General features: G+C 45.9%; 1 protein-coding gene across 6 annotated transcripts in view; it reads left to right on the top strand.

The window, feature by feature from the left end:
• PNPLA1 (patatin like phospholipase domain containing 1) overlaps nt 1-15,618 on the top strand; it is a 43,671-nt gene that overhangs the window by 11,597 nt on the left and 16,456 nt on the right. For all 6 annotated transcript variants that reach the window (XM_036917475.2, XM_036917474.2, XM_036917473.2 and 3 more), the window contains exons 2-5: nt 12,272-12,504; nt 13,967-14,032; nt 14,419-14,628; nt 15,538-15,598. In XM_036917475.2, coding sequence (XP_036773370.2) covers nt 12,272-12,504; nt 13,967-14,032; nt 14,419-14,628; nt 15,538-15,598 — 570 coding nt within the window. The remainder of the gene's footprint in view (nt 1-12,271; nt 12,505-13,966; nt 14,033-14,418; nt 14,629-15,537; nt 15,599-15,618) is intronic.

The following is a 15,618-nucleotide window of genomic DNA, read 5'->3' as shown; positions in this document are numbered from 1 at the left end:
AACTTATTAAACTTAATTAAAACAAAGATTACTGGACTCCAACTTTGCCCAATTAATATTTGTAGTATTTTAATTGTGCACTCATTGGCAAAAGGATTGGTTTGTCTATGGGAATTCTGCATGACCCCTTAGGCAGGCACCCCTGGGGTATCACCAACTGGGGACCACTTGTCACAGTAATTACCCTTGTAGGCATGTCAGTTCAAGCTCTGAACCAAAGGCAAGGCAGGCTTGGGGCTTTGAGTTTTTATGGAGACTTGTGTTTCCTCACCCAAAGCCCAGGCAGGGAGGCTCCTGGCACCTTTCACTGATCCTTCAGCTCTTGGAGGGACCTTGCTTTAAGCAGGGGTCTCAGTTCAACTGCCCCTCTTACAGCCCAGGACCACAGCCCCTGTCCCTGCCCATCGCTGGTCTGATAACCCCATCATCAGTTTCTTTCTCATGACACTAGCTTTCCATTCCTTCATTTCTTCTCATTCCTTCTTGTGAGTTCAACCATGTCTCACAATGTTATTTAATATCAGGCTTGTTGTTTTTCCTGGAGGTGGGAAATTTTCTTTCTATCTCATCCCACTGCATTGCTGGAGCTGGAAGTCTCCCTCCTCTGTATGTGTGTTTCCACATTGTACAGATGCAACCTGGTGCTCAGTTCTGGCTGCCAAGGGAACTTTCAGAATCAAAATGTCTTCATCAAAAATCATTCCCAGAGCTATTTATCTGCCTAAGATGGCAGTATGTCCTGTAAAAAGGCACTCTGCTCTGATTCACATCTTAGTGTCATGCTAATAATCGCTATTTATCAAGTGCTTAGAATGTGCCAAGCACTGTGCTCAATCTTTGCACGAATTATTTGCTTTAATCCTCTCACGGCTCTATCAGGGAGACGCTATGTTTCTACCCATTTTGCAAAGGGGAAACAGGTACTTGGAGAGATTAGATAACTTGCCTAGGTTTATACAGCAGAGCCAAGATTTCTCTTAATTTCTACATTCTATATCCTCTCAAATTATGATTTCAGAAGTTGCTTTGCAAATAGCTTGAGAGCTTTCCTGCCAAACTTCATGGCCAAGCAATTGTTTGCACATTGGTTAAGAAAGTGAGATCAAATGACATGATACATGCAAAAAAGACTTTTTATAAAATGCTATAGAAATGACACATGGTGGTGGTTGTAACTCCCACTCCCATGTTGGGATTAGTTTCTTTTAACTCTTTCAGAGTAACTTTTATGTGTTTAACCTTTCCAACCAAATGGAGAAAGATTTATTTTTCCCAAACAATCCTTTAGACTCTTAAGTAGAAGATAACTGAACAGAAAATCTTGTAAAATTGAATGTTTTGGTTACACAGTAGAAATCTCTAACTCTTTGGAATGTAACTCATATGGGTGAGTTGATCCAATCCCCTCAACATCAGCAAGCATTAACTGAGCTCCGCTGAGTGACAGGCACTATGTGCCTAAGAAGAGCCTGGGGTGATGGTGCTTTTATTTTTTCACATTTTTTAAATTAAGGTATCATTGATACACATTCTTATAAAGGTTGCACATGAAAAACATTGTGGTTATTACATTCACCCATATTATCAAGTCCCCCCGAGACCCCTCCTGAAGTCACTGTCCATCAATGTAGTAAGATGCCACACAGTCACTACTTGTATTTTCTGTACTACACTGTCTTCCCCATGACCCCACCCACACCATGTGTAGCAATCAAAATACCCTTCAATCCCCTTCTCCCTCCCTCCCCACCACCTTCCTCCACCCCTTCCCTTTGGTAACCGCTAGTCACTTCCTGTAGTCTCTGAGTCCACTGCTATTTTGTTCCTTCAGTTTTGCTTCATTGTTATACTTCATAAATGAGGGAAATCATTTGGTACTTGTCTTTCTCCACCTGGCTTATTTCACTGATAATATCCTCTAGCTCCATCCATGTTGTTGCAAATGGTAGGATTTGTTTTCTTCTTATGGCTGAAGAATATTCCATTGTGTATATGTACCACATCTTCTTTATCCATTCATCTACTGATGAACACTTAGGTTGCTTCCATATCTTGGCTATTGTAAACAGTGCTGCAATAAACATTAGGGGTGCATATGTCTTTTTGAATCTGAGAACTTGTTTTCTTTGGGTAAATTCCTAGGAGTGGAATTTCCAGGTCAAATGGTATTTTTATTTTTAGTTTTTTTGAGGAACCTCCATGTTGCTTTCCACAATGGTTGAACTAATTTACATTCCTACCAGCAGTGTAGGAGGGTTCCCCTTTCTCCACGTCCTCACCAGCATTTGTTGTTCTTAGTTTTTTCAATGTTGGCCATCCTAACTGGTGTGAGGTGATACCTCATTGTGGTTTTAATTTGCATTTCCCTTATAATTAGTGATGTGGAGCATCTTTTCATGTGCCTGCAAGCCACCTGAATTTCTTCTTTGGAGAATTATCTGTTCATATCCCCCACCCATTCTTTAATCATGTTATTTGCTTTTTGGGTGTTGAGGCATGTAAGTTCTTTATATGTTTGGGATGTGAATCCCTTGTCAGATAAGTCATTACAAATATATTCTCCCATATTGTAGGATGCTTTTTTGTTCTACTGATGGTGTCCTTTGCTGTACAGAAGCTTTTTAGCTTGATGTAGTCCCATTTGTTCATTTTTGCTTTTGTTTCCCTTGCCCAAGGAGATGTATTCAGGAAAAAGTTTCTCATGTTTATATTCAGGAGATTTTTGCCTATGTTTTCTTCTAAGAGTTTTATGGTTTCATGACTTACATTCAGGTCTTTGATCCATTTTGATTGTACTTTTATGTATGGGGTTAGACAATAATCCAGTTTCATTCTCTTGCATGTAACTGTCCAGTTTTGCCAACACCAGTTGTTGAAGAGGCTGTCATTTCCCCATTGTATATCCATTGCTCCTTTATCATATATTAATTAACCATATATGCTTGGGTTTATATCTGGGCTCTCTAGTCTGTTCCATTTGTCTATGGGTCTGTTCTTGTGCCAGTACCAAATTGTCTTGATTACTATGGTTTTGTAGTAGAGCTTGAAGTTGGGGAGCATAATCTCCCCAGCTTTATTCTTCCTTCTCAGGATTGCTTTGACTATTTGGGGTCTTTTGTGATTCCATATGAATTTTAGAACTATTTGCTCTAGTTCATTGAAGAATGCTGTTGGTATTTTGATAGGGATTGCATTGAATCTGTAGATTGCTTTAGGTAGGATGGCCATTTTGACAATATTAATTCTTCCTGTCCACGAGCTCAGATATATTTACATTTATTGGTATCTTCTTTAATTTTTCTCATGAGTGTCTTGTAGTTTTTAGGGTATAGCTGTTTATAGGTCTCTTCCATTGTATATATGTACCACATCTTCTTTATCCATTCATCTACTGATGAACACTTAGGTTGAGATTGTACAGATCATTAGGTTTATTCCTAGGTATTTTTTTTATGCAATTGTGAATGGAATTTTTTTCCTGATTTCTCCTTCTGCTAGTTCATCATTAATATATAGGAATGCAACAGATTTCTGTGTATTAATTTTGTATCCTGCAACTTTGTTGAAATCAGTTATTAGTTCTAGTAGTTTTGGGGTGGATTCTTTAGGGTTTTCTATGTTCAATATCACATCATTTGCAAACAATGACAGTTTAACTTCTTCCTTACCAGTCTGGATGCCTTTTATTTCTTGGTGTTGTCTGATTGCCATGGCTAGGACCTCCAGAACTATGTTGAATAAATGTGCGGAGAGTGTGCATCCTTGTCTTGTTCCCAATCTTAAAGGAAAAGCTTTTAGCTTCTTGTTGTTCAGTATAATGTTGGCTGTGGGTTTGTCATATATGGCCTTTATTATGTTGAGGTATTTGCCCTCTATACCAATTTTGTTGAGAATTTTTATCATTAATGGATGTTGAATTTTGCTGAATGCCTTTTCAGCATCTATGGAGATGATCATGTGGTTTTTGTCCTTCTTTTTGTTGATGTGGTGGATGATATTGATGAATTTTCAAATATTGTACCGTCCTTGCATCCCTGGAATAAATACTACTTGATCATGATAGATGAATCTTTTTGATGTGTTTTTGAATTTGATTTGCTAATATTTTGTTGAGTATGATTGTGCTTTTTTACTCTAGTGATAATAAACTTTTTATTCTGGAATATTGTTCTATTTATAGAAAAGTTGATGAGATTGTACAGATAGTCCCATATGGCCTTCACGTAGGTTCCCCTAATGTTAGCATCATACATAACCAGTGTACCTCTGTCCACACTAACACATCAACATTGGTACCTTATTACTTACTACAGATTTCACCAGTTTTTCTACTAATGTCCTTTTTCTGTCTCAGGAGCTGATCTAGGATCCCAACTTCATTTGGTGGATCCATTTCTCAACCAACTCACTTAGAGTATTAAAATAGCATTGTTTTCTTTGCTTCATTTTGGGACCAAATTCAACAATGACAGTGAGGCTCCATTTATAATTCCATAGATAAAACAGGTAAACAAGCCTCCAGACTGGGTTGACTCCCATTGAGTTAGGAGTTGGCCCATCAACGTTGAAGGTACGCCAAGTCTGTCCTCATGAAACCACTGCAGAAGGAAGAATCTCCTCCTCAGTCCCAGCTCAGGGTCTTGTGTTCACATGGGGGCAAAAGTTAGGACCAGACGTGGCAGAGAAAACTGCTCTGTGGTTTGCCCCATCACAGCCCACATCCGGCTCAGTTACTGAAGAATTTCACCTTCCAGATCACCAGTTGGGAAGATTTCATCAACTCAGTGGAGAAGACACTGTTTGGTCTCCTCCCACAATTCATTTTAACTATTTATTATTCAGCAAACCTTTATTAAGTGTGCTCGTCGCTGAATTAAGTATGGGGGTATAATGGAGGACCAAACAGAAATAGTCCTTGCTTACAGAACATTAGTTTGTTGATTCATTCTTGAGTATCTACTATGTATTGCTAGACAATAATGGTGGGGGGTGTTCTTGATACAGTTGTTGTCCTCAAGGAATGTGGCTAGACAGAGGGATAGGTCAGGCCACTTAAGACAGCCTGAGATAAATGGTGCAGACAAGAAGGGGAGAGAGAGCTAACAGCAGAGATGATCAAGCAGGATTGTGCCCATGTGTTCACTGTTGAGAGAGGAAACTGAGCTGGCCTGAGAAGGGCTTTGGGTGTGTGGATAGAGGGCATATGGTTGAAGATGTGGTTTGGATTCTGTTGCCCTAGAGAAAGTCTTCCTGTCTCCCAGGGACATGTGAGCCCTTAGGAGGAATGCCTAGACTAAATCCTGGAAAGGCAGATCCCAAGAGCCTTTGCGGAACCACCTCCTCACCTCACAGTGGGAGACGGAGGTTCTGAGGGACAAGTGTCATGTCCCTGGTGCAGGCAGCCAGCTGTGGTAGAAAGAACACTGACTTTGGGACCCATAGGACTCCAGTGGTGTGACCTTGGGCAAGTTACTGGTTGAGGCTCCATTTCCTCATCTGTAAAGAGGAGGTAACCATAATATGTACTTCAAAGGAGTGTCATGAAGGTTAAAGGAGACAAGAGGCCTTGGAGCCTGGCACCACAGAGATACCTAAAGGTGGCAACCAGTAAAAGCAGTAAACAGCAGGGTGGGACTAGAGTCCTGCTGTTTCATGAGAACTTCAAGATGAATGCAACATAGGTGGAGAGATGTAGGTATCAGGCCCAACCGTTGAAAGTCCTGGACATTTGGAGCAGCAATTAACTTTGGTCAGTAGAAACGAACTTTAATTAAGATTTTGAAAGAGGGAGGCGTGGGCATTCCTCTGCAGTGGCGCCTTAATTTGAGCAAATCCCAAATGAGGAGAGGCTCTAAGATGGACTTCTTCCTGTAGAGCAGAGGCTCACCTGGAGGTCCTCTGACCTATAGAACAAAAAACAAAACAAAACAAAGCCAAAAACAACTCTTAAGATTAAAAGGGGAGTAGTTCACACTCTTTCATTATCCCAGTGTCTCCGCAGTAGAGCAGGGAGAGTCTGTAGTGGGGACAGGCCACTGCCTGGAAGGGAGGCAGTGCTGGTTTCCACTGTGGGGCAGGATCCCAAAAGGACTTCTGGGTCCACCAAAGGCAACTGAAAAGAGCAGGGCAATGGCTCTGAGAATGTTGTGGAGTTCCAGAGAACTTAAGGTGATCAGTAGAATCTTTAGTGGAAAACTGGGGAGATTGTGCCTGGATTCCAGGAGAGAGGCACCAGGGCCGGGTGAGATCCCATGCCCTCAGAAAGAGTCCCACAGGCACCTTCATAGGATTCCAGGTGAGGAACCAGTGGGAGGTACTGCTGTTGCTATGGTAACCACATATAAGCTGATCCAAACTTTTAAATCCAATTATTTAGTAAACTCTTATGGTTAGAAAAAGGTGTGTGTGGAAGGCTGTTATTATCCATAGCAAAGTATTGTTTTTTTGTTTTTCGTTTTTTTAGTCACTTCCCAAATCAGAGTGTTTTGCTTTTGGCTAAAGTCTATAATGTACGCAAAACAGAGTAGAAAAGACAAGTTTTCTCATACATTCTTGTTCCAGTTTCTGCTAACATAGACTGTGTGACCTAGGGTATATCCATCTTTTTATGTATGTCTCCATCCTGCCCAGCCAGCCAGCCAGCCAGCCATCATCCATATTTATTGAGTTTACCTGTGAAATGAGAGAATTAGTCTGGTTTAGTATTTTTGACCCTAGGCTCCTATAATTTTAGGAGTTTCAGGGTGGTGCTTTCAGGGGCTTCCTACATAGGGTTGGGGTGGGGTGATTGGGCAGGGTCTGACGCCCCACTTGGCTTCAACCCAGAACAGCCCCGTTTTTAGCTGTTTTATATGATGGGTTTCCACTTGAAATTTCTTTTTCACAAAGGCTGCCTGACGAAAAATCTCTTCCCCAGAGGGTTGCTATGGACCGTTCAGTGGCGGCACTGCAGCTTCAAGCCCAGTTGTTTTCCCATCAATGGCCCTGCCATGTGAGATATAGAAATAAAATGGTGAAAAAACTGGGGCCACTGCTCCTCAGGGGCTCGCTGTCACTGTCAGGATAAACTGAGACCGTTGAGTGTGAAAACTTGCTTAGGTAAACGACTGTTAAGATAATAATAATTGTTATGCTAGTGGAGTAGGACAGTCAAGATATACCCACAGGGAAATGCAACCTATCATTCAGCCTACAATTAAGGGCCAGGTAAGAGCAGCAGACTTCCCGGTGCTCCACACAGGAACTCCCAGAATTGCTGGGCTTTCCTGGCAACGGAGCCCCCACTCGCCCGCGCCTCCCCAGGGGCTGCTGCGCGCGCAGCTTCCCCGGTGCTCACCGCTGCTGCGGGAGCAGGGCCGGCGGCGAACTGGGCGGGAGGCGCCGCGCGTGATTGGCTGAGCCGGAAGTTGTTGCTAGGCTACCAGTCCGCGGGGAGACCCTGGCTGCCGCGTTGCCCCATCCTCCAAGGCAGACCCATCCCGCACAGCAGCCCTAATTCGGGCACCCTGTGAACTGGATCCCCAGGTGCCAGATGCCCATCTTTCTAGAATTTTTCATTTAGCAAGAGGCCGCGTGGAAGAGGGGAAGAGGGGAAGAAATGCCGTTTTTATTCTCTGGGTCACCTTGAATAGCTGCTGCTTTCTCTGGGCTTTAGTATCCTCCTTTGATTCCTGTGGTTCATTCATTTATCCATTATTCATGCGTGCACTTACGTTTATTTAGTGCTTACCATGTTCCGGGCACTCTATCAGGTGCTAGGAAAGTATAGAGATACATAAACAAGATGGAGACCATCCTCGCCCTCACGAAGGGGTAAACATTAGGCATTTCAGTAAATAAATAAGCACATACCTAATCATCCATTTCCTTCCCCTCCGATGATTTTCCAAGCCCTACAGGGTCCCCTAATTGACAGGGAAGGGAAAGCTGCTGCCAACGGTGCCTATACTACATTATACCTAACCCCCGCCCCCCATTATGCTCTGAGACAAGGGTACACCCTCTCATCTCCTCAGTGCCTTTTTACTGGGCTCTTTTGCATCCACAAGTGAGCCTGATGTACCTCTGTAAATGCGGGCAAGGAGCATTGTCCCCTGTTCAGATGAGAAAGCTGAAAGCCAGAAACATCGAGAAGCCTTGGCCATGGTCACGTGGGGAATTACTGGCATAACCAATATTAAGCACTTACTATGTGCTGGCACTTAAAAAGCTATTTGTTTTAACAATCCAGTGAAGCTAATATTATTATTATTCACATTTTATAGGTGGCCAAATTGAGGCTGAAGAAGTTATTTGACTAGCCAGTGCTGACTCAGATAGCATGTGGTAGAGCTGGGATTTGAACCATAGCTCCCTGGCTCCAAAGCCTTTGTTCTTTCCAAGAAATGGATCTGGTCAGTCAAGAAAAGCATAAAAGCCTCTCTTAGTGGATGAGATTTGCAGTGACTTCCCAATGCCCTTCAAAACCTCCCAGTCCCAGGATCTTATTTATTCTTCTACTGAAGTTCTTGGCACAATAAACTCATAAAACCTGGTGAATTGGCTGCGTTTATAAATATGGTTAGTTTTGTTATCTATCCATCTATCTGGGATGGTCTTGCTTTCAAGCTGTTATTGGGTAATTACATCAAGTAGCTCTTCTTGTGAGCATCCTCCCAGCTGGGCTTTTATTTTCTTTTACTCACACATTGAACAAATACTGGGCACCCATCGAGTGTCATGGGAGGCTTGAGTGTGGCCTGTTCCTGCCCCTGAGGAGTTCTCAGCTCATAGCAAAGGTTTCTGACTGGCCCTCTGTGGGCAAAGAACAGTGATAGACTATAGAGAAGAAAGGACCACAAAGACCTGCCTTCTGAAAAGCTCCTTCCTGGCTTGGGAGACAGACTCCCCCTTAGATAATAAAAAGGTGTGAAAGGAAGTGGGAGGAAGTAGAAGTGGATGTGGCAAGTGTGGGTTGGGGGTGGGAAGAGCTGACCTTGACTTTCCTGAGGTGCTGCTTCTAAATCCAATCTCATTGTGGCCAGTGTGGGACACTGTCTCAGAGCCCAGCAGCCTGCAGCTTGGAAGGAAGGCTTTAAATGGGAGAAGGTGCGGGAAAGTATAGAGATGCATAAAGAAGCAAGCTAAATTTATCCCTCTTCACAGCACTCAGCAATTGCTATGCTCAACACTTGACTATCAAAAACAACTTGTTTAACCAGATTAGTTGCTTCTCCCTCAGCTAGGAAAAGAGAGAGACAAAGAGACACAGAGAAAGAGACAGTCAGAGACTCTGAGGACAGAGACACACAGAGCGGGACTGGAAGAGAAACAAGGAGAGGCAGAGATCAAGGCATCTTTTGGTACACAGTCCCAGTGGGCAGCAGGAAAGAATACTAAACTGAGCACCTGAGCGGGAGAAATCAGACAATCTCCCCCCACCCCACCCTGCTGTGTGATTCTGCCTAGAGCATTGCTAATTTCCAAAAAAACATTCTCCCATCTGAGTATATTGGAGATGTCTATACGGCCACTGCTTTGTCCCTGTCACCCACAATCACCCCTAAACAGCTGAGAGTTGATTATAAATGGATAATATACAAAAGCCACCATTAAAATAAACATTACAAAACTAAATGCGCACAGCTTTACCACTTCTAGGAATTTATCCCAAGGAAAATAATTCAAAACACAGGCAAAAAAATTAACATGAGATTATTCATTGCAGCATTGTTTAGAAAAGCAACAAAACCAGTTAAATAGCTACCTCCTATTGGAGACCTGCTCAATAAATAATGGCATAACCTTACAATAGCTTTCCATGCCACTTGTTAATTAGGTTATAAATGGGTACCTACCAATGTGGAAAGATGTGATTTATTGGGTGAAAAAAACAGACTACAAAATAGTGTATAGAGTATGACTCCATATATGTATTCTTATAAGTAAGAATTAATATAAAATATATAGTCTAGGAAGACATAAACCAAATGTTAATCTCTGGGTGAAGGAATTCGAAGACATTTAGAGTTTTTCTTTTTGCTTATCTGTCTTTTTGAAAATTCTTTTTCCACAATGACCATGTTTTTCTTGGACAATGAGAATACATTTCCTTCCATGGGTCCCAGAGAGCATCTCTTGCTGGGAGCCCTGGAGTGTATGGGCAAGCTGAACAAACCAGATGCTTCTAGCTCTGAGGCATTGTGGGAAAGGCCACCAACACAGTCAAGGCCACTTCTAGCTGCTCATTAAGAATTCCAAAAACAATGTATCCCCACCCTGGTTCAACTCCCAGTCCTTACTGGTCTTGCAGGCTGGCACTCACTGACCCAGCACCGTGTTATCCAAATGTTCAGTTGCTTCATAGCCTACTGATGACTTGGTCATCACTGAGAGAAAACACTCCACAAGTTGCACCTGGTAAAGCTAACCTTGATTAAACTGTAGGGCCCTCCCACCTCCCAGGAGCACCCTCCCCTGTAAGCAAGCGGGTGACAGCTATGATGCTCTGTTGCTCAGGTCAGTCCAACTACACAAATGCAGCTGTGATTCTCAGTGTCGGGGAGGAAAGGCCATCACCATGGTAACCCAGGCTCATTGAGCTTCTGAGATCAGTCCAACACCCAGGGAAAGAAGGTGGAGTTTACAGTCAGGACTAACATTGCCTGGCTGTCTGCCCTCAGGCTAGACACAGCTTTTTTCTGGCTCAGATCCTACATCTACATGTAAAATCATGCTGAAGTTCCTTATCCAATTCATCCTCCATTAATGAGGAATAATAGGAACTGTAAAACATGAGAGGGCTAGAGTCTCTAGCTTTGTGGTTTTCCCCAAATTGCTGTGTGTGACTGGGAAAATCACTTAACCTCTCTGTGCTTCAGCTGCTCTATTTATAAATAGGAAAATAATGTCCACTGTGATAATTCCCAGATGTATTGTCAGGCACACATGAGCACACAAAATCTCAAAGTTGGAAGGAATCTTAGCTCTTACTGCCCACGCAGGAATCCCTTTGATAAGTTCTGTGACCGAGGTACTTGTCCCTCCTCTGCTTGGTTACCTCCAGTGGCGGAGAGCTCATGGCTGCCCAACTTCCCAAATAGCCAGTGCTACATGACACTAATTGTATGAAAGTTCTTCTCTATAGGATGTTTCACAATTAAATATTTGTTTTAAAAAACTGGCAATCCTTTCCAGAGCTATTTCTGCTCCTGAATTTCCCAGAAGGCTTGCCCAGGGTGGAAATTAGCAACAATTGGCAAGAAGCAGGTCCAGGTCCAGCACTGGAAACTTGAGGTTTAGTGTAGTGGAAGGAGTATGCATTCCAGGGTCACACACCCTGGCTTAAAATCCCACTTTGTCCACTTACTAGATGGTTGACCTTGGGCAAGTTATATTACCTCTCCAAGAGTAAAATAAGGATGGAAATACCTACCTCATAGTATTTCTGTGAGAATCCAGCATGATAACATTTCTTATTAAGCCTGCAAACCCTAACTTGTCCAGTGGGATTCTGGGGACTTGGGGGATGGATTACACTTTACTCAGCCACCCTCTGAACAACAACACATCTGCCCTATAAACCGCATTTGGCACATGTGAGCCTTCATGTGGCCTGGCTGTGCTCCACTCAGAAGGAGGGATAAGAGTCATCTGCCCCTCCTGGGATCATGGAAGCACAGCCAGGCACAGCTCGTGTTCCATATTTCAGGACCGTCTCCCTCTCAGGCCTGTTCCAGGGGGCTGTAAAGGGGAGCTGATACAATGGTTTCAAGAGGAAGCTCTCCCCTCCCTGTAATTCACCTGCCTCAAGGCCGGTACCCACTCCCTGCCCACACACTTAGTGGGCACCAAGCGAATGTCACAGGCTGTCACTTGGTGAAGGATTTCAACTGTAGCAGTGTCTTCATAGGAATCTCATATAGGGCAAAAAGCCTCTAAGACCCCAAAAGAATGTAGTCTGGTGGTGCACTTCCAGGCATTGGTGATGAGAAGCTGGGGAGGGCTATTTTGGGGTAGGAAAGTGGTCCTGTGCCCTCAATGTGAAAGGAGTCAGGACCCCTGGGCCTAGCTCTGCCACTGAAGAGCTGTGGGCTCTCTGCAGCCAGAGACTTAATTCTTCTGTGCCTTGCTTTCCTGGTGTGCCCGGTGACAGGGTGACTCCTGAGCCCCTCCCTGCTTCAGAAGCCCAGCTTTGCCCATTTGCCGGAATCAGGATGAGATGGCAAAATTGCGGATGACCTCTCTTGGCCCTGGGCTGCTGACCACCTGCCACTCTCTACTTCCTCCACAGAGGAGTACCTCAGGGTCCTCAACGTGGGTGTGGCAGAGGTGAAGAAATCCTTCCTGGGGCCCTTGTCCCCATCCTGCAAGATGGTTCAGATGATGAGGCAGTTTCTGTACCAGGTCCTGCCTGAGGACTCCTACAAGGCCGCCACGGGGAAGCTCCACGTGGCCCTCACGCGGCTCACGGATGGAGAGAGTGTAGTGGTCTCGGAGTATACTTCCAAGGAGGAGCTCATCGAGGCAAGAGGGAGGGGCCCCGGGCGTAGGCGGTGCCACGGGTGGAGGAGGAGCCTCGAGGAGGGGGCGGTGCCACAGGGTGGGGGCTGGGAAGGAGGGGTCCGAGGGCGGGTCCTACTTCTCTTGGGAGGCCCCTGAGATGGTCCACCTGTCGCCTCACTTCATTTTCTGCTTTCCTAGTCCTTCTCTGCCTTCACCCTCCTGGCATCTGTGTCAGGCACACTGTCAGACCAGATGGATACAGAGAAGCCCAAGAGAAACCATCCTCAAGAATTCAATGCCCAGAGTCCCCAAGGGCTCAGCCCCTCCTTTTGCCTCTGCCTTGTCCTCTGTGCTGATCCTGCAGCTGCTCAGAGGCCCAACTGTGGACAACGGCAGCTCGTGTCTCCTTTAGGGCCTCCCAGGCTGGGTTGCAGTGTGTCCACCCTGAATTACTTCCAGTTTGCGGGAATAGCACCCTCTTCTGCCCCTTCTCTTCCAATGGCCCTTGGAAAAGGGGTTGAATTAACACTAAATGGGTTATCGCTTAGGAAGGACACTCTGTGTACTATTCTAAGCTCATTAATATAAATTTTAGTTATGAATTATTCTCACTGGACAGTGGTAGGGATATGCCCGATTTTCTTTCAGGACAAGGGGTTAAGCTGCATGACCTCCACCCCACATTTCCACTTCCTAACCTCCCCTGAATATAAGGTCCTCACCACCCATCCTCGCATCCCACACTGACACGACCACGATCCTGGGCATGGGGGATAAGCAGGCAGTCGGCATGGATAGCTCCCCCATCTGCCTCATATTCCTGTGGGTTTATTAGTGCTCAACTCTTCAAGACTTTTCCCCCCCAGTTCCCTCCTACCATTTCCCACTCCTACCCACGAGCAAACCACAACCCAAGCAGGCTTCTGGACCTTTGCACCTACTGTTCCCACCTTCCCACCTCACTTCACTTGCTTGACAGACTCCAGTCACTCCTGCCAGGGAACTGTCCTTCATCGCCTGCCTGCCCCACCACCCAGTCCGGGCATGCCTCCTTCAGGACCACAGTGCCCATGCTCACCTCCATCACAGTGCCTGTCACCGTCAACCCATGCACTGCCACCTATTTGCTCCCTCCTCCAGTTTGAGCATTCCCAAGGGTTGGCATCACCCTCCTTTGATTCCAGGATCTGACCCAGGCCAGATACACATTAATGATTATTAAATCCCTTTGGATTCATGGAAATTTGGTGCTAGAAGGGTCCCTGGAGACCACTGAGGCACCTTCTCCCTTTATAACTGGGACATCAGGCCCAGACTGACCAAGTGGGTTATCAAGGATCCAGCTAGTTAGGGCCAGGCCAGAAACTGAGCTGGGGCCCTGCTTCCCAGAGCAGTGCCTCCACCCTGGGCTTAGGGAGGGAGCTCTCCCCGCCTTCCTTCCAGGGAGGGCCTCAGGCATCTCAGCCTTGTTCTCTCCCCACAGGCCCTGTACTGCAGCTGCTTTGTCCCCGTGTACTGTGGCCTCATTCCCCCAACCTACCGTGGTGTGGTGAGTGTTCTGGCCTGCGAGGAGGAAGAAGCCCCAAGAGGGGAAGGGAGCTGAAGGTAGACTCACGTGGGGGCAGCCCAGGAGGGGGAGCTGTGACAGGGGAGCGTTCCGCTCCTGCTTTATCTAGAGTACAGATGTCCGCCTCCCCACCAAGCCCCAGTCTCGGCACCATTTAGGTGGCTGAGGGGAGACGGTGCAGGGACAGAGCCCTGGGACTCCATGAGGCTATTGTGGACCCATGAAGTGACTTTGACCGCACGGCTCACCCACCCAGACCTCAGTCGCAAGGCTTGTCCCAAGGGCCCCATTTCCTCGGTGTACTTCCTGAGTGGGGAAGAGGACCTTTGAGCCCGACTGAGCCCTTCTCACTCTGCCTGCCCCCACAGCGGTACATAGACGGCGGCTTCACGGGCATGCAGCCCTGCTCCTTCTGGACCGACGCCATCACCATCTCCACCTTCAGCGGGCAGCAGGACATCTGCCCCCGGGACTGCCCGGCCATCTTCCACGACTTCCGCATGTTTAACTTCTCCTTCCAGTTCTCTCTGGAGAATATTGCTAGGATGACCCAGGCCTTGTTCCCGCCAGACCTGCTGGTGAGGGACGGGGGACCTGGGAAGACAGAGGGAACACAGGAGGGTGGCAGGGCCTGGGGGTGGGATGGGCAGCCAGTGAGGCCCACTCAGTTCCATCTGTGTCTCCTCCCCTCAAGCGATCCTTTAAATGTCCTCCTAGACCTGGCCCTGCCACTGACTAGCTGTGCAACCTTGAACAAGTCCCCTAAGCACTCCAGGCCTCAATTTTCTTTTCTCCCCTATAAAATGAAATGATGTCAGAACCACAGATCGGAATGTCGACTGATGTGCAATGTAGGGGTCAGCAAACTATGGCCCATGGGCCATATCCAACACAGCGCATGGTTTATACAACCTATGAGCTTTCCATTTTTAACAGGTTGTAGAAAAAAAGATGTCACAGAGACAATATGTGGCCTGTGAAGCCCCAAATACGTACTATCTGGCCTTTTACAGAAAAGGATTTGTGGGTAATATCTGGTGTAATCCTCTAGTGTCCTCTGCAATAGATACTATTTTTATGTCAATTTTACAGATGAAGACACTGAGGCCATGAGAGGTGACATCCATGTAGCCAATACATGGCAGCACTGGGATTTGAACCTAGTTTCCAAACTCTGCTCTTCATATGGCCCAAAAGCACCCTCTCTGGTTGTACTATAAACATTTTACCCTCTCCCACCAAGGCGGGGGGCTGATGATCAGCTGTGAATGGTTTAACACATTGCTGCAACATACTATGGACACATGATCAGGAAGTGCTCCCCATTTCCTAGCAGATAGGGAGGGATGGGACACTGGATGCATACATTTTGAAAAGCCCATCAAATGAAGCTCAAGAGCAATGGAAGGAGCTGCTCTGGGTGAGGCCACTGTGACTCTCTCTGTTGCTGCAGCCTCAGCTAATTTCCTGGTGTCCCCACCTTGCAGATCCTGCACAATTACTACTACCGAGGGTACGAGGATGCTGTTCTGTACTTAAGGCGGCTGAGTAAGTACACATGGGGCCAC

Source organism: Manis pentadactyla, chromosome 16 (genome assembly GCF_030020395.1).
Source record: "Manis pentadactyla isolate mManPen7 chromosome 16, mManPen7.hap1, whole genome shotgun sequence".
Classification (NCBI taxonomy): domain Eukaryota; kingdom Metazoa; phylum Chordata; class Mammalia; order Pholidota; family Manidae; genus Manis; species Manis pentadactyla.
The sequence above is the reverse complement of the archived record's forward strand: the minus strand, read 5'-3'. Positions and strand labels throughout refer to the sequence as shown.